This window comes from Dendropsophus ebraccatus, chromosome 11 (genome assembly GCF_027789765.1).
Source record: "Dendropsophus ebraccatus isolate aDenEbr1 chromosome 11, aDenEbr1.pat, whole genome shotgun sequence".
NCBI classification, from domain to species: domain Eukaryota; kingdom Metazoa; phylum Chordata; class Amphibia; order Anura; family Hylidae; genus Dendropsophus; species Dendropsophus ebraccatus.
This window is the reverse complement of record NC_091464.1, coordinates 41,019,516-41,042,789: the sequence shown is the minus strand read 5'-3', so window position 1 is coordinate 41,042,789 and position 23,274 is coordinate 41,019,516. Positions and strand designations below refer to the sequence as shown.

Sequence of the window (23,274 nt, the reverse complement as noted above, 5' to 3'; positions counted from 1 at the left end):
AAAAACAATAAAAAAAAAAAAGCCTACTATTTTGAGCTTATTTGGCGCATAATTACAGGCTTATTTTGGAGCCTCTATATAGATGATGAAAGGCTACTACCAGCCATTATTTGCACCTTCTGCTAAATATGGCATCCAGCTGGTCCCATGCATGCTGCCGCAAAGAGCACAGTCTGTAGCCTCTTTTGTGTATTTGACCTCCATCTGTGGCTGTACCCTAATTACAATTTTTTTTAAGTACTGTACTCACTAAGCTAAACATGATCTGGCCATACGCATCTTTGTGATACCTGGGCAAGACCTTATTGGACATACAGTTATCAAACCTGGTGCATAGACAGAAACTGGCCTGTTATAACAGAAGATGCACAGGCAAAAAGCTTAAGTTAATTTTAAGAAAAGGCACTATATACACTCACCTACTAAAGTGGACAACGTAAACAAGTTCACTTCCTCCACCCTGACATCCACTTTCCAGAGAATGGCCAACTTGTTGCTGGTGTCTGTATTTGGGGAAGCAGGAGAAAGTGGGTCTTGCAAGGCTGGCACCGGATGTTTAGAGGCTACAGGCACCAGACTGAGTACACGACAGAGACATTCTGCACATGTATCTGAAAACTCGACCTGTAGTCCTTGCACAGTGGATTCTATGAAGAGTGTGTCAGCCTGCATGATTCCCACACCCAGTGATTGATTGTAGCTGCCCTGAAAACAAAGAATTAGGTTTTAGGCATGCACATCTAGAAGAAAAGAGGACAGTATGTAAATTCACAGGGAGACGTAATTCTGCAGATTACAAATTTTTAAGACTGACATGTAAATGTGGCACAACTTAGTCAGGATATACATATGCATCCTTATCATGCAATCTGCTGTATTACTATTTAAAAGGGTTTAATGGTGTTTGCCAATGAAACACAGGATAGAAAATGAGTGAAGAGACATAATTCTCATGATCACATGGACTCCCTGCAGTTGGAGTTTAGAAAACACATATGAACTGCACCCTTCTCAGCCTCTGCTCCTTTCTTGGCCAGGCCTACAACAGAAGACTGGCGAAATACATCATCGAACATCCAATGTCTCTTTCAGCACAAATCTACGTGCTCAAATTTAGATTTTAGAAATTTGATAAGGTTTGGTGAAGTTGATTTGCGTCAAAAGAAACAAATTTACAACCTTCCTGGTCCGTGCTGACTTGAACCTGACAAGCTCTGGGGGTTCAGTCCTTGGTGGTGGTGTGGCTGCAGCCATATAAACACCTGTCTTGTGTTTCCAGTTTCCAGGTTGGGGCAGGGGTGCTAGCAACAGAATCTGCAGCAAGTTATCTGCGTGATTTCCTTAGTGTGCAAGGGCCTTAACTGATAATTATAAGATATAATACAGTTTCTTTCACTGGTACTTCACTCAGCTTCACTAAAATGAATGAGGTTGAGCTTAAACACCATTCATAACCTCTTGACAAATGTGGTTCTTTTGTTTGCCTTATGCTGGACAACCCAATAAATGAATGCACTAAATTAAAAAGCATAATACATAAATAACCTGTTCTATTTATAATATTTCCAAATTTTCAGCGATGCTTCTCTCACTCTATTGGTATCATATAAAACAAAGATGGATAAGACCTTTCCAGTATGCAATCTTATAAGAAATACTTCTATTCTTACCTGTAGGCTAAAAGAATCAAGCACAAAAGCCTCTCCCCATACGTGTGTGTTTGCTGGGTGCAGGGCTTGTTGGATATGAGAATCCTTGCCAACTCTCCAGCAGAGATTGCTGACAGAGAGAAGTGCTCTCTGGTGGAGATTCTGTGTACGCAGGTGCTTGAACTCTGCAGGAGAAACAGCAAACAAGTGACTTCAAAGTAGTTATCCAGCATTAGAAAAACATGGCCACTTTCTTCCAGAGACAGCACCACTCTTGTCTGCAGTTTGGGTGCAGGTTTTGCAACTCGGTTCCATTGAAGTGAATAAAGCTTAATTGCAAACTACACCTGAACTGGAAACAAGAGTTGTGTTTTTCTAACACTGCATAACCCCGTTTCATTGTTGATATTTGACACAAGACACAACGTACCCAGTGAAACAGATGAAAATCCTACAGCAAATGGTTGTGCTTCACCCAGCTGGACAGACACGTTGACATTAGAGATGTTCGAGTTGAAAACTATTGGAGCTAAAATCACAGGAAATGGTCTAAAATTAAAGAAAACATTATATAAGTATGATATACTGCAGAGCCGTAGTACTTACCAATCAGTACTGTTTTACAAAATAAAAGTGGTGAATTAAAAGGGGTAGTCAGAAAGTATGGTTCATTAAAGTAGCTGCAAGAAATATGACCACTGCAACCAATGACTTGCCTCAGTGGTTGTGTATGCTAGAATCACCACTAAGGCCTGTGAATGGCAGTGGTGGTCACATATAGGTACGGCACGTCATCGCTACAGGAAAATAAAGACTAGCAGAGACCACCGGACCATCAGTGCAGGATTTCACAGGTAACTGTTTGTTTGTTCCTAGAAAACCAATTCACTCTTCCCCTCTACCCATAATGGACAGGCGTAAGGATCTAAGCAACTTTAAATGGGCAATGTCATTAAAGCGAATAAACCACTAGGTCCATCTTTTTTTTTTTTTTTACATGAATAGACTGGCCCAAGCGTGGGGGTGCCGATGGTGCTGTCTTTTTTCTGAACAGCCGTCCCCCAGAGCAACAATATCCCCTCTGTGACACGGCTCTGTTGATTTTTGGTTTCATCGCAATGGGGACCACGCCACCAGCATCCCCACACCAACACCAGTCTGTTCCCATAAAAAACACAAAGCGATGTACCCAGTCTGTGTGTTCAGAGTGCAGGGTCCCTCTAGGCCGCACACACAGAGCAAGAAGGTGATCCAGTGCTCCAAGTCAATAGTTATCAAAATCACATAGGGCTGCTGTGACTTAGAGGACTATATAATTTTTGTTTACACTTCTTCGTACTTATATGCCACTATAGGTAGGGGCAGACCATATTTTAACCTCAGTCATTTGCACTTAGACCTGTGAGCTGCACCACCTCCCCCTTTTAAGAGAGAGCAAGAAGGAGCAGGGCTGTGGAGTCAGAGTCTCTGAGTCGGAGTTGGAGGCCGAAAAAATGTACCGACTCCAGCTTTAAAAAAAAATCTTAGAAAACAATTAAGAATTGAGTTTTTATATGAATTTTATAAGTTTTGCTTATCAATATATGAGCAACATTCTAATAGGCCCTATTACATAAGGTGGTCGAGGAAAAGTCGTCGGTCACTATTTGGCAGTAAATATCCTGTGTAATATAGAGGAGGAGGAGAAGACATGAATAGTGCAGCAGTAACCTCTGTCCTCAATGTGGTGTTTTTCTTTAGTGTTCTATGGCTGCAGCTGTGTGTGTGTGTGTGTGTATGTATGTATGCTATAGCTGCAGCTGTGTGTGTGTGTGTGTGTGTGTGTATGTATGTATGCTATGGCTGCAGCAGGCTGTGTGTATGCTATGGATGCAGCATACTGTGTGTGTGTGTGTGTGTGTGTGTGTGTGTGTGTGTGTGTGTGTGTGTGCTATGGCGTGCCCCCACACCCACAGTGACCCCTCTATATTACTATGTGTGACCCCCTCTATATCACTACGGCTGACCTCTGAACAGAACATAACTTAACTTAACTTAGATAAATTCACCATTTTGAATTTCATTATACGACATTGGTATTAACATAGCCTGCTTGCTTTTTAGAGGAAGGAAATGAAACAACAAACTACATAATTTCACCACATTTAAACCACAATTTAATTCTATAAACATAATAAAATGTTCAGTACTAAACCTACCGATTATTTTTGGTTGAGGCGTTAGAGACCCTAGGTATTTGGCGATCCAGCGCCAACAAGCTGAACCAATGCGAAAACTCTTGGTGGCGGTAATGAATGATGCAAGTATTAAGAGCCACATTACTCTGGACATCAATAGAGGTGACCTGGTTGGATACAAAGAGCAAAAAGTATTTATGTAGCAAACAGCAACACACCTCAAACATAAGGACAACAGTTACTTCAATGAGCTAAGCAGATGATTTATTTACCATCTATAGCCAGCTTACAATGACTTTATAGCATACATTTAATCACATTGTGTACAGTCCCTCACCTGAACACCAGCCTTCAAATGATTTAGGCAGAGGATCCTTTGTCGGCTTTGTGACAGCAACAAACCATCTGAGGATAAAAGCCAGAAACCATGCAAATCGTATTAATTTTTATGGATTTTTATCACAAAAAAACAAAAATAAAAACAACTTTCCACTAAAAAGTATATAACCTACCTTCTATTAGGAGTTCAGAGTTCATCTGTGCCAGTTCTGACTTGCCTATAAACTTTCGCATGGGTAGTTGATCCTCCTCTCGCACGTAAGAAAATTTGAGGAGTTTCAACGTCCAGTTTAAGAGCCTGAGGAATGAACAGGGATCTAGAGTATCAACTTGCATTTAAACGCTTTTAGATCTTTTTTCACGACCCAAGCCAGGATTACCTTTGCTGACTGTTCATAGACAGGACCACAGTGCTGCTCTCAAAGCCCACATCTAGTTTGCACGGTAATCGTTCTACTAGCTGCAGCCACTTAGGAGCGGTCGTGTCTCCTGTCAAGAGAAAAAAAAAATTGGGTATTAATAAAAGTGCCCGGACTAGTTAATAACAAACCATTTATCTCCAAAATGACAATAACCTATGACTTTCTTGTGTACAGAGACTGTAATCATAGTAACACTCTAAAAAAGGACACAATGTAATGTAACCAATGGGCTGTGTGTCAGTCCAGTGTAAAAATGTTCCAGAGGAGAACACCTACACAAAACGGCATGCAATAGAGCATTCCAGGATTTACTTCCTACGGTATATACTTTCACAGTATGGACCCATATAATTTTACAGATCTGTAATGTACATGCAGTCACATGACCACTGCATGGAAATTCAGCAATATTACAGCTACTTTACATTAGTGCACATATCACAGAACCGTGGTGTGATCATAGAACCAACCCTGGCAGGGATACATTTCTTCAATCACAATATCACAGAGGTTTATCACAAATTAAAATTTCACTTATTATAAAGTGGCTAAAAGGTATAAACACAAAACATAAACCCACCCCAACCTCATACTAGATTGAGGTGTACTCGGGTCCCTTGACCCACAATACTTGGTCAATGATTCTGACCTTGATTGTATACTGATAGTGAAGATAAACCATTCATATACAATTACTAAAAGACATCAATCAGAGGAACAACCCAACACGTTTCCCCTTTCAAATATTTTATGTGTATAAAGAATTTTGATGGTGTTTAGGTGCATTTTTGTAGCATTTTACACATATATACATTATTTCTAATATTTTTTAAAGCACCGAAAGTAACCCATACTTACATTTATTCTGCATTCTAATTAAAAGGAAAAAAAGACTGACCCCAAAAAACATCTCAACCAATTAACACTGGCTGCAATGTTTTTGATGCCATACCAAAAGCGCTGTGCGGCAGCACTTGATTAGAGCAGGGGTCTGGGAAGGTTCCTGACATGAACACTTGTGGAAACAGAGCGGATCATGGTTAGAAAAAAAAAAAGTATATTTTAATTAAGTTATATTGCAGAGTAAAATAACTTTATTAAAGCATTATGTATTTAAAAAATAATTTAAAAAAAACCCTTCAATTTCTGGAGTACCTCTTTAATTTGCATCCCTGCTGTAAAGCAGTGTTCATGAAGTAGTAGATAAAAGGATTTTGTGAGTACTCATCGTAAAATCCTTTTCTCGTCGAAGTTCATTGGGGAAAACAGACTGTGTGAGCTGTGTCCCCCAATGAAGTGAGAAACACAGACTTTTCAATGCAATAATTCTTATATACATATTAAATATTGATAAGGGTGCCTGATATGGATCACACAAGTTTTGGCTCTGTAAACATTTAACCTGCAATGCCCTTGGTGCCAACCTGCGTTTGCCTCTTCCTCTGTGCTGCTGCTCTCTTCTGTGTTAGCCTGCACTGCTGCGTCCAGCCTTTTCTGCAGCAAGTCACTGTGGAAGAGACTCTCATGCACCTCTGTGTGTAGACTCTGCACCTTTAGACCAACTGCTTGTAATCGTTTCTCATCGATGCTACATTCCAAAGTCAGAGCAAGGGAGAGCTCTGCCAGACAGGCCTCCTGCAATCAGAGGAGGAAAAAATGACATCTCATCTATGCTGGTTAACCAGTTTCTTTACACATAGAAAAATGTATTCAATTACAGTCAGGTCTAATATACATTCCTGCAACATATATACAAATACTGTATTAAGCACGATAGACTGGATTGGAAAAGCAACAGTAAAACAAAAGTTGCTAAAGATTCTATCTGACAAGGTGCCATTATAGAGCAATTCTACCTGAATGGATTTAATTTGTCATAAGCATTGAGGGAATGGGAGCTTAAAACTCTAATGATGTCCTAAAGCAGGGGTGTCGGCTCTCCCACTGTTGCAAAAATACAATTCTGATCAAGCTTTAGTTGTCCAGGCATGATGGAAATTGTAGTTTTGCAACAGCTGGAGGGCTGCGAGTTTGACACTTGTGCCCTAGAGAATAGGTCTGTGTTGTAAATCTGGAAACAGGGCCAAAGGGGTTCAAGCTGACATAATAAAGTTGTAAGGGTAGTGAAAGGTTTTAAAAGGAAATGGTATGCTTAACATATACTAACCTGAGTACTGCTCTTCAGTAACTTGCTAGACAGCTGGTTAAGGCTCAGAGTGCAGTCCATTCTGCAGGTAAAACAGGAAACTAGTAAAGCCTTTTTACTCATTTCACCTTGTTGTCCTAAAGTAAGATCCAGGCATTAGGTTGTGTTCACATCTTCACTGGAGGCTCTGTTGTCGGTTCTGTTATATTTTATGGGAACAAAAGAGCACAGCAAGCACCGCTATTCTTTCCATCTAAAGGCTGGGTTCACACTACGTATATTTCAGTCAGTATTGTGGTCCTCATATTGCAACCAAAACCAGGAGTGGATTGAAAACACAGAAAGGCTCTGTTCATACAATGTTGAAATTAAGTAGATGGCCACCATATAACAGTAAATAACGGCCATTATTTTAATACAACAGCCGTTGTTTTAAAATACCAGCAAATATTTGCCATTAAATGGCGGCCATCCACTCAATTTCAACATTGTGTGAGCAGATCCTTTCTGTGTATTCAATCCACTCCTGGTTTTGGTTGCAATATGAGGACCACAATACTGACTGAAATATATGTAGTGTGAACCCAGCCAAAAGGTGGGCACCAAGACAGAAACCACTGTAAGTCAAAATGATCTGTCAGATGTCATTGGTGTCCATCATGCTACTTATCCAGCCCTCCATTTTCGATTTGCTACTCCTATGGTGTAACAGGAAAACGTAACTGACAATGCATAAGGCAACGCAGTCCTAAAGGAGCTATCTAGGATTACCAAAACACATCCACTTTCTTCGAAAAACAGCGTCACACCTGTACACCAGTTGTGTGTGGTATTGCAGTCCAGCTCCTTTCAGTTTAATCCCACAAATAGACTAAAAACAGGTGTGGAAAGAAGCAGCTATGATTTTCTAATCCTGGATAACCTTTTTAAAAGTGTCTCATAAAACAATTAGCGATTTAACCGGCAGCTAGCAGTGTTATCGTTTGTCTGGTCTCCCTGAGATCACTGATCTGTTTCTCATAAAAAATAAGACCACTTTGCATATATAGATCGATAGATAGATAGATAGATAGATAGATAGATAGATAGATATATGATTCAGGTCCACAACAGCAATTTGTTCCGGCAAGTGACTAATGTGCCTAATAAACGTGGCACTATGGTAATGTGAAGAGGTCATTTGATTACTACACATAAGGTATAATATATACACACAGCCACAGGCATGCAGGATCGGTGGCACAGTAGGGCGAATGAAAGAAAAAGAAAAACAGGGACAGGCTAACATATAAACGGAAGATAATCATACAAAGTGTACAATTCTTGCTTTATGGACTCTTTCTTTAGTTAAAGGACCTCCTGTGGAGAAATGTAAATGGTTACCTTTTCCCATCACTGTCCAGTACAATGGCCGTCTTTGTTAAGGTCATGTGCCACAGTGACTCTGAGAGAGCTACATTAAGAACCATGATATTCACAGAGTCCAAGTGTACAGAGAGTAGCTGCAAAACAAACACATTTACCATTACTGTGATACAATTGCCTACCGATACAGAGCACTTATGACACATTAACCTGAATAAGGTTTCCAATTTCAAACCTCCAATAGATGAGAAATGTTTCTTTTTTTTTTTTTTAAGTTGTTCTGAGGATCTAATGGATATTTCTATCAAGACTGCACTGTTTTATGATGGAAGCTAGCTAAATTATTGATCGCTGAAATTACACGATTGTTTCAAGCCACAATGTAGCTGTTGCAATGAGAGGTCAGGGAACCGCTAGGTGTCCCTATTTTGCTCACACAAACGTAGCAGTGAAAATATCTGCAGATTTCTCGCGATACGCATTGAATTGTGCCATATTTATACTGAGCACTGGCCAAAAATCTGAGGCAGGAATAACTCACTATTTTGCTTTACAAACGTTCAGCTAGGCAAATACAGATGGGTTTGTTAGCAACTAACAGTAAATGCAGTTCTGGATTAATAACATAGCTTCCAGTTTGGGAACGTTGATGTTCGGCTAATTTCTATGGCTTGAAAAAGCTGGCGTGGCTGAAATGGTGCACTGCTATATGCATCTGCTATCTGTGTGATAATAAGGCTTTTAAAGAGGACCTGTCACCCTCCGCGCCGGGGTGACAGGCTCCCGACCCCCAGCTAGATCCCCTTAGACTGACCTCATCCCGCCGAGTCCTGCTCCCGGAGCCGGTCCCGGGACGGAGATATCCCTGTCAGAATGAATGGAGCCGGACTCATCTCTGCAGTGCGCGCACGGCTCCATTCATTCTCTATGGACGCCCGACCTCTCCCCACAGCGTGCGCCGACCTCTGACCAGGATTTCCCCGTCCCGGGACCAGCTCTGGGAGCGGGACTCAGCCAGATGAGGTCTGTATAAGGGGATCTAGCTGGGGGTTGGGAGCCTGTCACCCCGGCACGGAGGGTCACAGGTCTCCTTTAAGAAGATGGAATATAAGCTAACTCTTATTCTGAAACCCTTTTCTTGGATATTTCTACAAGGAACATTGAGGTACTATACTGAAACAAAACGCAAATCTCTCGCTAAAATTGTGGTAATTTATTACCGAAAAAAAAAGGGAAAAAAAATAAATATTATATCCAACCCACACTAAAAAGATTATCCTTTAAGCCATCAATTTTACAAGATTGGATGACCTGTATAAGCACAGCTGAAGAAAGTTAGGAGGAAGTTAAAAAGTCAGAGCTGTTAAAATGATTGTTATACGTACTTGCGATAAGAGTTTCACCAATGATGGGTTAAAGGCTGTTCTCTCAACATGCTCTGATGTAACTTCAGATGAAGCATCAGGAACCCGTGGTCTTGGCGGTGACAACCCTTGCAGGTCAATTCGTATGCGCACTTCTCCAAAACACAGGGCAAAGTAGTGACTGGATGTAAATAAGATAAGACAAATGAGAGAGACTTAGGGCGGTATTACACAGAGCGATAATCTGCCAAATCATTGCTCTATGTAATAAAGACAACGATCAGCCAATTACAAAGATCATCGGCTTATCGTGTCTTAGGTCCTGATCTAAAATCATTGCCTGCTGTCACCGGTGGAACTGCAGAATCAGCCTCTGAAGTGGGAGGCACTGAGTGGCTGAGTGGCCTGCCACTCAGACGCTGGCTCTGCAGTACTCGTGGCAGCTGCAGGACCAGGCAGAAGAGCGGAAGATACCGAGGAGTAGACAGAAGCCCCTGGAAGCGTGGTTGGGTATGTGTGAACTTTATTATTTTACACTAAGCAAGGGCTGCACAGACATCTCACTTCACGGATATCACACTAAATATTTAGAAACAGCAAACTTGGTCCCATTTTAGAGACTATCTTGTATATCTGAGAGCTCTGTGTTAAAATCACAAAGATCACTATGTATTTTATGGATATTAATCATTCATATCCTAGAACAACAGAGTATTTCCTTTAGTCTCCTGAGACAAACTTTTCTAAATCAGCACTTACGGTAACTCATGGTTCAGCAGCTTGCTAGATATCCAGATACTGTCAATCTCCTAAAATAAAGAAATACATATTGATTTAAACTCTCTCTATTTTCTAATTTTATTTTGATACTTATTGGAGTATTTATAAAAACAAACAAACAAGGGAAAATGTAAGCAAACGGGGAGGGGGTACGCTGCTATATCCTAATCACCACAACACCAGTCATAGACCAAAGTGTACATGATGCATGAGTTAAATGCTGCGTTTACACGAACGATTATCGTGCGAATTTGCACGATAACGATCGAATTCGAACGATAATCGTACGTATAAACGCAGCGAACGATCAAACGACGAGCGAGAAATTGTTCATTTTGATCTTACAACATGTTCTTAAATCGTCGTTCGCAAAAAAAAAATCGCAGCTCGTTCTGTGTAAACAGTCATTCACCGATTTAACCTATGTGCGAGATAGGCTTAAACGAATGCAAAACGATTTTTCCGTACGATATATCGGTCCGTCTAAATGCTGATAGTTATAAAAAAAAAATTGTTACTTCGAAATCGTTCATCGTACGATTGGGCGAATTGTCGCTACGTGTAAACCCAGCAATACATTCACCATTAATGGAAAAGACAAAGGCTAGGCAATCTGATCTCCAACTATCAGACTGACCATCTGTGTATAACAATATCATCATATAGTGTACGTGTATATATCTCAAAGGTAAATCTGTATTCAAGTCTAGGAGGAGACTGAAGAACAGCTCTGTCTGTGGAAAATCTAGGAGGATATTCAAAGATATGAAAGGAAATCAAAGATATGGTACCATTACCCTGGGAAGTGGAAAAAAGTGTTAGAAGGATCTACAGCCAAATTATAGCATAGCACTGTATACTGTATTTTGGTGGAGTGTGCAGAAGCAAAAGATTCTAATCTTGGAAATGCTTGCAAGGTCTATGACTAGACAGAGACGTTTGGTAGTACTCACTGATGTTAAAGGGAAACTATCAGCAGGTTCGTGAAAACCCTGCAACCACGTACCCTATCTTTCTGGTGCCGATATATAAATATGTAAATAAGCTCAATAGGAGCACTGGGGTGCACTGACTGGCCCTTCCGCCGTCCTCGTCGGTCACACCTACCTAAAGACCGGCCTCCTTATGCATAACTGAATATGCATAAATGAGCATGACTGATGGAGTCGGCAGACAAGCCAAGCGGTGCTCGGGGGGGGGGGGGGGGGGGGGGGGGGGTCGAGGAATGCCCCCAGTGCTCCAAACAAGCTAACCTACATATCTCTTTTTAATTATAGTTAACAAAAACAGCAGGGCCAACTAAGAAAAGAAGACTGGTGCTGGAAAAATGAGGCTGCATGGAGATATCAGCAGGTTTGTGTGCACGAATACTGATAGCTTCCCTTTAAATAGGGTTATCTAGGAAAACAAACGTGTCCCCTATCAACAGGATAAGGGACAAGTAAGAGAATTCCGTATCCGGCCTGTCTTCTTTGTTATGAATAAATCGAGCTACTGGAATGAGCCGAGTGCTGTTATTGGCTCTTTACGGTGGCTCCATACGACTGAATAGAGCCGTGGGTCACATGCCATACCCGTGGCTGCATTCATAGGACAGGACAGGGTCCAATACGGAGATTGGTGGGGGTACGACGTTCGGATACCCACAATCTCTTAATTGTCCCCTCTCCTGTGGATAGGGGATAAGTTAATTTTGCCTGGACAACCTCTTTAAAAGATTGAGTGTCAGCTGCAGTGTACAAGATTATACAGAAACTCAATGTGCACTGCTGTTGTAGCTCCATAGAAAAACTCTAGAAGAGCTACAGAAAAAAAAAAAAAAAATCACACAGTAACCCAGGCTATATAGAAACTCCTGCCAGGATTTCATGTCTTGGACCCTGGACTAAAACAAACAAAAAAAAAAATCAAATGTCAGGCATGGTTGTTCCCTCAGCATTGTCAAAGCACCAATATCTCATAGAGGCTTCTGGGAAGGTTTTACTCTTTTAATATATTTGGCTGCACACTTAAACTTCATATTTTTAACCCCAGCATCATTGTCTACATCTGCAGCGTAACAGAACACAGGTCACTTAACCGAATTAACAGAATGAAAACAAGAGCATTCACGCCACAGTACAGGAAATAAGGAAAGTACAAAGTACAGGAAATAAGGAAACATGAAGTCAAGTCAGTGAGGGATTTTCCTTATGTACTTAACATTCTACAAGTGCCATGGAAAATGTGCTTAGAACGTACAATCCCTGTTTCCTTCAAACCACCGGATACACAACTTATTCTCACCAGGGTTTGCTGCTGCTGCCTCCCAAACTTCAAACTGATGTTCTGAAACCATAAAAATCCAAGGCTTCCAATATTCAATTCTGCTCCAAATTTCCTCTGACACCAGCTACTGGCCAAGCGATAAAGCAGCCATCTGGATAAAGGACATAAGTATTTATTACATGTTATATACACTGCACTATGAATAATACAATGCCAGAAATATTATTTTCTGTATGTATCTGCTTATGGGAAATCGGCAGATCTGACTATTAGGCCTCTGATAAAACTGGAAAATAACTATGAACTTTCCAAGGATTACAAAATTGCAGATAACTGGACAGAGGGAGTGGGTAAAGGTTCTATAAATTGATTTAATTTACTAAAGAAACTGATGGCATCTTTCAGCTGACCAAAGCCGATGCTAAAGCTGTCTCTAAAGTGACGGCCAATCACTGGCTGCCGCGCTGTCCCGTCTTGGTCAGTGAGTGGATGTCACTTCAGAGATGGGTGTAAAAGCTTCCGCAGCAGCCCCGGTCGTCAGGAAACAGGCAGGACGACACTGGGGAGTGTGGAGAGATAAGTATATACTTTATTATTTACTATATAAAGCAAGGGCTGCACAAACATTGGTACCCCTTTCCGGACAATACTAAAGACGTGTAAAGGCCGGTCTGCAGGATTGGGGCTCACTCACCCACCATATTGGGCTGTCTATTACAGTCCTTGGGGGGCATTTACACATCCACAATTTTGCGCACCTTACGAATGAGGAATGCAAGTAATTGATTTGTTCCCCACCCGACATGTGTCAATATCATGCCTGCAGCAAGGAAACTCTTTGAATCGCAGCGGCTGTTATTAAAATGCCGCTGCGACTCAAAGAGTTTCTCCGCTGCCAGCATGATACTGATAAATCATGCCGGGTGGGGAACAAATCAATTACTTGCCTTCCTCGTTCGTAAGGTGCGCAAAATTGTGGATGTGTGAATGCCCCCTTATCAATCAGCCATTTTGATATCAATTAATGATATATCAAGTATATGTCAAGTATGCAGAGTGTCATATGCAGTGTTACAATGGAGGAGGATGTGCCATGACTGCTCACTACATTATCATATCTATCAGCTCCCATACACATGTAATCACTCTTTATTCAACTCCCTAATGCAGAATAGGGTGGGATTCAATACTACTGAAGGTTATCAATTTATCAAGCAATCAATAGGAAGAAGGTTCATTGTTGCCCATAGCAACCAATCACTACTCAGCTTTCAAATATTTATGAGCTCTGGTAAAGTGAAAACTGAGCTGTGATATGTTGCTATGGGCAACAAGGAACCTTCTTCCTATAAGACTGCTTACTAAATGGATAAATCCCCCTCAGTGATATTTTTTTCCCTGGCAACTGGATTTGGCTCCAATCTTATGGGGACTATAAAGAGAGGGGGGAATGGGGAGCTGGGAGCCTGTCTGCAACTACTGGGGAAGTATGGGAGAAGACTGTCTGCCACTACTGGGGAAGTGTGGGAGAAGACTGTCTGCCACTACTGGGGATGTATGGGAGAAGACTGGCTGCCACTACTGGGGATGTATGGGAGAAGACTGGCTGCCACTACTGGGGATGTATGGAAGAAGACTGGCTGCCACTACTGGGGATCTATGGGAGAAGACTGGTTGCCACTACTGGGGAAGTATGAGAGAAGACTGGCTGCCACTACTGGGGATGTATGGAAGAAGACTGGCTGCCACTACTGGGGATGTATGGGAGAAGACTGGCTGCCACTACTGGGGATGTATGGGAGAAGACTGGCTGCCACTACTGGGGAAGTATGGGAGAAGACTGGCTACAAGTCTTATTGACATCTAATGTGTTGGGATTTCTGTACTGACACCAGCTAATACGTGTACATCTGATAATCCAGCACCGATACGGATTATAGGAATTATAATACAGGCCGTACAGACTGACATTTACACATTCGGAGCAGCTACTTTACTCATTAGAAAAACAAGCAAAGAGCAGCAAGGAACTACAGGAATGTCTTTTAGGCCGTGATCACACGCCAGGATTTAAGTCGGTGGTTCATATCTGTATTTGTTATCCAAGAGTAAAGAAATCACACAGCTAACGTACAATATATTGTATGGAACACACTTAGTTTTGGCTCAGGCGACGAGCACATCATATTTTGGGTCTATGTTGCTGGTATACATCAATACCAACAATAAAGAAATCTGATGTATACTGCGGAGTAGCCATAGACTTTCATAGACTAAATAAACATTGATCTACTGCTGCATCAAAATACTTTTTTGCTGGTATCCTAATGTATATCTGCATCGTAGCTCCAGAATGAATAGGGCCTTACAATTATGGAATGAAATGTTAACATGTTAAAGTGGCTTGACACTATAAAATGAGCTATCTTGTTTTAACAGCACAAGCATACCACAGCAAAGCCCTGTGTCAATAAGAGGCACACAGCTCAGCATTGTGTGGCGGCTGCAAGGTGGGTGCACTGAGCAAAATAAGAGGCGTTCCTAATCTCCAGAAGTGCTGGAGGCTAGAATGTCTGCTCGCTCCTCCTCCCATTCCTGCTTGGGGCTCAGACACCAGTTGACTATCAATCAGGTTGAGTCAGGAGGTGTTAGGGCCAGTGCACACTGCGCACAAGCCCTCCCATAGAGACACTATATGGCACTGAGGCAGGCGGGATTACACAGTGGGATTACGCTGCCGAATTCCACCGAATTAGTTCAGTGTGAACTGGCCCATTTAACTTGCAGCAGATCAGAGGGTTGGGAACGCCTCTTTGACACGGGGGTTGGATGCCCTGCAAAGAGCTGTAATGGGGTACAATGTTCTGCGGGGAGGTGTTACGGGGTACAATGTTCTGCGGAGAGGTGTCATGGGGTACAATGTTCTGCGGAGAGATGTCATGGGGTACAATGTTCTGTAGAGAGATGTCATGTGGGGGTGGGGATTAATACTCAAAGAACCGCCATGAGGAGAATGCAATGCAGAGAGGTGTCGTGGGGGGAATCTTCCGTATATACCTATATATACATGTCCTGTAGTGTGTACATAACTATATACATGTCCTGTAGTGGCTGTATACCTGTATATACACGTCCAGTAGTGTGTACATAACTGTATACATTTATATATGTGCTGTAGTGTGTACATAACTGTATACCTCTATATACATGTGCTGTAGTGTGTACATAACTGTATACCTTTATATACATGTGCTGTAGTGTGTACATAACTGTATACATTTATATATGTGCTGTAGTGTGTACATAACTGTATACATTTATATATGTGCTGTAGTGTGTACATAACTGTATACCTCTATATACGTCCTGTAGTGTGTACATAACTGTATACATTTATATATGTGCTGTAGTGTGTACATAACTGTATACCTCTATATACGTCCTGTAGTGTGTACATAACTGTATACATTTATATATGTGCTGTAGTGTGTACATAACTGTATACCTCTATATACATGTGCTGTAGTGTGTACATAACTGTATACCTCTATATACATGTGCTGTAGTGTGTACATAACTGTATACCTTTATATACATGTGCTGTAGTGTGTACATAACTGTATACATTTATATATGTGCTGTAGTGTGTACATAACTGTATACATTTATATATGTGCTGTAGTGTGTACATAACTGTATACCTCTATATACGTCCTGTAGTGTGTACATAACTGTATACATTTATATATGTGCTGTAGTGTGTACATAACTGTATACCTCTATATACGTCCTGTAGTGTGTACATAACTGTATACATTTATATATGTGCTGTAGTGTGTACATAACTGTATACCTCTATATACGTCCTGTAGTGTGTACATAACTGTATACCTCTATATACATGTGCTGTAGTGTGTACATAACTGTATACCTCTATATACATGTGCTGCAGTGTGTACATAACTGTATACCTGTGTATACATGCCCAGGTCTCTGCTGAGATAATAATGACAAATAATGACTAGAGACTAAATGGCGCAGTCTTGTGTTGCTGTTCAGTGAGTTTATTTTGTTTATTGAAACAAAATATTACCAGTTTGGCATGGCCAAGTGGGTGTGGCTTGTAAAAAGGGGCATGTCATATTTATTGTTCAATTATAGTTACCGCCGATACATGTACGATTTAAGGGGTACTCCAGCGTGGGGGCACTTTTATGGTGGGTCCCGGGAGGAGGTGGCCGAGGGAAAAGACGTCCACTCACCTCCCCGGTTCCAGCGGCGGGTCTCACATCGCGGTGCTCCGGTGCTCGGCCGCTTCCGGGTGTCTGACGCGGGCCTGAGACGTGACGTCTCAGGTCTGCTCAGCCACTGAGTGAAGGGATCTGAGCGGACATGAAACGGATCCCGCCTCCTTCACTGAGTGGCTGAGCGGACCTGAGACTTCACGTCTCGTGCCCGTGTCAGACACCCGGAAGCGGCCGGGAACCGGGCACCGGAGCGCCGCTGGAACCGGGGAGGTAAGTGGACGTCTTATCCCTCAGCCACCTCCTCCCCGGTCCCAGCACAAAAGTGCCCCCCCGCTGGAATACCACTTTAACCGCGATACTGATTTAGGTCAATATTGCCCAGCCCTAATCAGAGGTATAGGTGATGTATACAGGGGGCGATAGGGGATATGTATCAGGGGTATAGGTGATGTATACAGCGGGCGGTAGGGGATATGTATCAGGGGTATAGGTGATGTATACAGCAGGCGGTAGGGGATATGTATCAGGGGTATAGGTGATGTATACAGCGGGCGGTAGGGGATATGTATCAGGGGTATAGGTGATGTATACAGGGGGTGGTAGGGGATACGTATCAGGGGTATAGGGGATGTATACAGGGGGTGGTAGGGGATATGTATCTGGGGTATAGGTGGTGTATACAGCGGGCGGTAGGGGATACGTAATGTATACAGTGGCTGGTATGTGATATGTATCAGGGATATAGGGGATGTATACAGCAGGTGGTAGGGGATATGTATCAGGGATATAGGGGATGTATACAGCAGGTGGTAGTGGATATGTATCAGAGGTGTAGGTGATATAGGTGATGTGTATACAGGGGTGGTAGGTGGTGTGTATACAGGGGTGGTAGGTGGTGTGTATACAGGGGTGGTAGGTGGTGTGTATACAGGGGTGGTAGGTGGTGTGTATACAGGGGTGGTAGGTGGTGTGTATACAGGGGTGGTAGGTGGTGTGTATACAGGGGTGGTAGGTGGTGTGTATACAGGGGTGGTAGGTGGTGTGTATACAGGGGTGGTAGGTGGTGTGTATACAGGGGTGGTAGGTGGTGTGTATACAGGGGTGGTAGGTGGTGTGTATACAGGGGTGGTAGGTGGTGTGTATACAGGGGTGGTAGGTGGTGTGTATACAGGGGTGGTAGGTGATGTGTATACAGGGGTGGTAGGTGATGTGTATACAGGGGTGGTAGGTGATGTGTATACAGGGGTGGTAGGTGATGTGTATACAGGGGTGGTAGGTGATGTGTATACAGGGGTGGTAGGTGGTGTGTATACAGGGTGGTAGGTGATGTGTATACAGGGGTGGTAGGTGATGTGTATACAGGGGTGGTAGGTGGTGTGTATACAGGGGTGGTAGGTGGTGTGTATACAGGGGTGGTAGGTGATGTGTATACAGGGGTGGTAGGTGATGTGTATACAGGGGTGGTAGGTGATGTGTATACAGGGGTGGTAGGTGATGTGTATACAGGGGTGGTAGGTGATGTGTATACAGGGGTGGTAGGTGATGTGTATACAGGGGTGGTAGGTGATGTGTATACAGGGGTGGTAGGTGATGTGTATACAGGGGTGGTAGGTGGTGTGTATACAGGGGTGGTAGGTGATGTGTATACAGGGGTGGTAGGTGATGTGTATACAGGGGTGGTAGGTGATGTGTATACAGGGGTGGTAGATGATGTGTATACAGGGGTGGTAGGTGATGTGTATACAGGGGTGGTAGGTGATGTGTATACAGGGGTGGTAGGTGATGTGTATACAGGGGTGGTAGGTGGTGTGTATACAGGGGTGGTAGGTGGTGTGTATACAGGGGTGGTAGGTGGTGTGTATACAGGGGTGGTAGGTGGTGTGTATACAGGGGTGGTAGGTGATGTGTATACAGGGGTGGTAGGTGATGTGTATACAGGGGTGGTAGGTGATGTGTATACAGGGGTGGTAGGTGATGTGTATACAGGGGTGGTAGGTGGTGTGTATACAGGGGTGGTAGGTGGTGTGTATACAGGGGTGGTTGGTGGTGTGTATACAGGGGTGGTAGGTGGTGTGTATACAGGGGTGGTAGGGGTGTGTATACAGGGGTGGTAGGTGATGTGTATACAGGGGTGGTAGGTGATGTGTATACAGGGGTGGTAGGTGGTGTGTATACAGGGGTGGTAGGTGATGTATACAGCGGGTGGTAGGTGATGTGTATACAGGGGTGGTAGGTGGTGTGTATACAGGGGTGGTAGGTGGTGTGTATACAGGGGTGGTAGGTGGTGTGTATACAGGGGTGGTAGGTGGTGTGTATACAGGGGTGGTAGGTGGTGTGTATACAGGGGTGGTAGGTGGTGTGTATACAGGGGTGGTAGGTGGTGTGTATACAGGGGTGGTAGGTGGTGTGTATACAGGGGTGGTAGGTGGTGTGTATACAGGGGTGGTAGGTGGTGTGTATACAGGGGTGGTAGGTGGTGTGTATACAGGGGTGGTAGGTGGTGTGTATACAGGGGTGGTAGGTGGTGTGTATACAGGGGTGGTAGGTGGTGTGTATACAGGGGTGGTAGGTGGTGTGTATACAGGGGTGGTAGGTGGTGTGTATACAGGGGTGGTAGGTGGTGTGTATACAGGGGTGGTAGGTGATGTGTATACAGGGGTGGTAGGTGGTGTGTATACAGGGGTGGTAGATGATGTGTATACAGGGGTGGTAGGTGGTGTGTATACAGGGGTGGTAGGTGATGTGTATACAGGGGTGGTAGGTGATGTGTATACAGGGGTGGTAGGTGGTGTGTATACAGGGGTGGTAGGTGGTGTGTATACAGGGGTGGTAGGTGATGTGTATACAGGGGTGGTAGATGATGTGTATACAGGGGTGGTAGGTGGTGTGTATACAGGGGTGGTAGATGATGTGTATACAGGGGTGGTAGGTGGTGTGTATATAGGGGTGGTAGGTGGTGTGTATACAGGGGTGGTAGGTGGTATATACAGGGGGCGGTACAGATGGCCCCGGCTCCGTGGTGACAGCCCCGGTGACACCTCAGCGCCACGTCTGACAGCTCCGCCCGGCAGCCCCGGACATGTCGACTCCCGGGCCCCTCTCTCCCCTCCCGGTACTGACCGTCCTAGCAGCAGGGCGCACACCGCCAACAGCAGCAGCGCCAGGAGCACCACGGAGATGACGGGCATGGTGCCTACCCGGACAGCCGGGCCACCGACACCTGCCGACCGGCCCCTGACACTGTCACACCGATCCGGTAGAGCATGGAGGTCCCTCCTCCTCCGGGGGGAGGGAGAGGCCGCTACTATCCCGGGAACAGGAAGTGAGAGGAGCAGAGTAACGGCATCACGTGAGGAGGAGGCGGGGACCCGCAGCTGCTGGGCCTGCTGGGTGCTGGAGCGTAGAGCTGTGCACGGAGGGCGGCGGCAAGGAACGTCCTCCTCCTCCTGGAGTCTGTATTCTTGTCTATTCACTCTAAAACAGGCTAGAATGGAGTTGTTAGGAGAAAGTCTGCACTCTGCAGTCAGTAATCTAGTAGAGTGGAGTTGTTAGGAGGAGGTCTGCAGTCAGTAATCTAGTAGAATAGAGTTGTTAGGAGGAGGTCTGCACTCTGCAGTCGGTTATCTAGTAGAGTGGAGTTGTTAGGAGGAGGTGTGCACTCTGCAGTCAGTAATCTAGTAGAATGGAGTTGTTAGGAGGAGGTCTGCACTCTGCAGTCAGTAATCTAGTAGAATGGAGTTGTTAGGAGGAGGTCTGCACTCTGCAGTCAGTAATCTAGTAGAATGGAGTTGTTAGGAGGAGGTCTGCACTCTGCAGTCAGTAATCTAGTAGAATGAAGTTGTTAGGAGGAGGTCTGCACTCTGCAGTCAGTAATCTAGTAGAATAGAGTTGTTAGGAGGAGGTCTGCACTCTGCAGTCAGTAATCTAGTAGAATGGAGTTGTTAGGAGGAGGTCTGCAGTCAGTAATCTAGTAGAATGGAGTTGTTAGGAGGAGGTCTGCAGTCAGTAATCTAGTAGAATGGAGTTGCTAGGAGGAGGTCTGCACTCTGCAGTCAGTAATCTAGTAGAATGGAGTTGTTAGGAGGAGGTCTGCACTCTGCAGTCAGTAATCTAGTAGAATGGAGTTGTTAGGAGGAGGTCTGCAGTCAGTAATCTAGTAGAATGGAGTTGTTAGGAGGAGGTCTGCACTCTGCAGTCAGTAATCTAGTAGAATTGAGTTGTTAGGAGGAGGTCTGCACTCTGCAGTCAGTAATCTAGTAGAATGGAGTTGTTAGGAGGAGGTCTGCACTCTGCAGTCAGTAATCTAGTAGAATGGAGTTGTTAGGAGGAGGTCTGCAGTCAGTAATCTAGTAGAATGGAGTTGTTAGGAGGAGGTCTGCAGTCAGTAATCTAGTAGAATGGAGTTGTTAGGAGGAGGTCTGCACTCTGCAGTCAGTAATCTAGTAGAATGGAGTTGTTAGGAGGAGGTCTGAACTCTGCAGTCAGTTATCTAGTAGAATAGAGTTGTTAGGAGGAGGTCTGCACTCTGCTGTCAGTAATCTAGTAGAATGGAGTTGTTAGTTGGAGGTCTGCACTCTGCTGTCAGTAATCTAGTAGAATAGAGTTGTTAGGAGGAGGTCTGCACTCTGCTGTCAGTAATCTAGTAGAATAGAGTTGTTAGGAAGAGGTGTGCACTCTGCTGTCAGTAATCTAGTAGAATAGAGTTGTTAGGAGGAGGTCTGCACTCTGCAGTCAGTAATCTAGTAGAATGGAGTTGTTAGGAGGAGGTCTGCACTCTGCAGTCAGTAATCTAGTAGAATGGAGTTGTTAGGAGGAGGTCTGCACTCTGCAGTCAGTAATCTAGTAGAATGGAGTTGTTAGGAGGAGGTCTGCACTCTGCAGTCAGTTATCTAGTAGAATAGAGTTGTTAGGAGGAGGTCTTCACTCTGCTGTCAGTAATCTAGTAGAGTGGAGTTGTTAGGAGGAGGTGTGCACTCTGCAGTCAGTAATCTAGTAGAATGGAGTTGTTAGGAGGAGGTGTGCACTCTGCAGTCAGTAATCTAGTAGAATAGAGTTGTTAGGAGGAGGTCTGCACTCTGCTGTCAGTAATCTAGTAGAATGGAGTTGTTAGTTGGAGGTCTGCACTCTGCTGTCAGTAATCTAGTAGAATAGAGTTGTTAGGAGGAGGTCTGCACTCTGCTGTCAGTAATCTAGTAGAATAGAGTTGTTAGGAGGAGGTCTGCACTCTGCTGTCAGTAATCTAGTAGAATGGAGTTGTTAGTTGGAGGTCTGCACTCTGCTGTCAGTAATCTAGTAGAATAGAGTTGTTAGGAGGAGGTCTGCAGTCAGTAATCTAGTAGAATGGAGTTGTTAGGAGGAGGTCTGCAGTCAGTAATCTAGTAGAATGGAGTTGCTAGGAGGAGGTCTGCACTCTGCAGTCAGTAATCTAGTAGAATGGAGTTGTTAGGAGGAGGTCTGCACTCTGCTGTCAGTAATCTAGTAGAATGGAGTTGTTAGGAGGAGGTCTGCACTCTGCAGTCAGTAATCTAGTAGAATGGAGTTGTTAGGAGGAGGTCTGCACTCTGCAGTCAGTAATCTAGTAGAATGGAGTTGTTAGGAGGAGGTCTGCACTCTGCAGTCAGTAATCTAGTAGAATGGAGTTGTTAGGAGGAGGTCTGCACTCTGCAGTCAGTAATCTAGTAGAATGGAGTTGTTAGGAGGAGGTCTGCACTCTGCAGTCAGTAATCTAGTAGAATGGAGTTGTTAGGAGGAGGTCTGCACTCTGCAGTCAGTAATCTAGTAGAATGGAGTTGTTAGGAGGAGGTCTGCACTCTGCAGTCAGTAATCTAGTAGAATGGAGTTGTTAGGAGGAGGTCTGCACTCTGCAGTCAGTAATCTAGTAGAATGGAGTTGTTAGGAGGAGGTCTGCACTCTGCAGTCAGTAATCTAGTAGAATAGAGTTGTTAGGAGGAGGTGTGCACTCTGCTGTCAGTAATCTAGTAGAATGGAGTTGTTAGGAGGAGGTCTGCACTCTGCAGTCAGTAATCTAGTAGAATGGAGTTGTTAGGAGGAGGTCTGCACTCTGCAGTCAGTAATCTAGTAGAATGGAGTTGTTAGGAGGAGGTCTGCACTCTGCAGTCAGTAATCTAGTAGAATGGAGTTGTTAGGAGGAGGTCTGCACTCTGCAGTCAGTAATCTAGTAGAATGGAGTTGTTAGGAGGAGGTCTGCACTCTGCAGTCAGTAATCTAGTAGAATGGAGTTGTTAGGAGGAGGTGTGCACTCTGCAGTCAGTAATCTAGTAGAATGGAGTTGTTAGGAGGAGGTATGCAACCCATGCAAAATATGACCATCACCTGTAGATCTGTTCTGCTTTTGGGAAATCTTTAATCTACCATCACAGGGGCTTTCCCACTACAGTAATGGTGCGTTTACACAGGCAGATTTATCTGACAGATTTTAAAATTTTGCCGGCTGTACAAGCTCATGGACGTGCGCCTTTCCACCGGCTGCATAAACACCATTCTATGGGCCGGCTTA

At 43.8% G+C, this 23,274-nt stretch overlaps 1 protein-coding gene across 1 annotated transcript in view; it reads right to left on the bottom strand.

The window, feature by feature from the left end:
- The window catches only part of BLTP2 (bridge-like lipid transfer protein family member 2), a 51,569-nt gene extending 31,444 nt beyond the window's left edge, over positions 1-20,125 (bottom strand). Inside the window, exons 1-14 of the mRNA XM_069945984.1 lie at positions 19,878-20,125; positions 12,529-12,661; positions 10,222-10,271; positions 9,484-9,643; positions 8,117-8,235; positions 6,755-6,815; positions 6,012-6,222; positions 4,546-4,654; positions 4,339-4,463; positions 4,164-4,231; positions 3,848-3,993; positions 2,080-2,198; positions 1,671-1,834; positions 420-705 (exon numbers count right to left, since the gene is read on the bottom strand). Of these exons, the coding sequence (XP_069802085.1) occupies positions 420-705; positions 1,671-1,834; positions 2,080-2,198; positions 3,848-3,993; positions 4,164-4,231; positions 4,339-4,463; positions 4,546-4,654; positions 6,012-6,222; positions 6,755-6,815; positions 8,117-8,235; positions 9,484-9,643; positions 10,222-10,271; positions 12,529-12,661; positions 19,878-19,945 (1,819 nt within the window). The 5' untranslated portion in view covers positions 19,946-20,125. The remainder of the gene's footprint in view (positions 1-419; positions 706-1,670; positions 1,835-2,079; positions 2,199-3,847; positions 3,994-4,163; positions 4,232-4,338; positions 4,464-4,545; positions 4,655-6,011; positions 6,223-6,754; positions 6,816-8,116; positions 8,236-9,483; positions 9,644-10,221; positions 10,272-12,528; positions 12,662-19,877) is intronic.
- Positions 20,126-23,274: the final 3,149 nt, after the last annotated feature.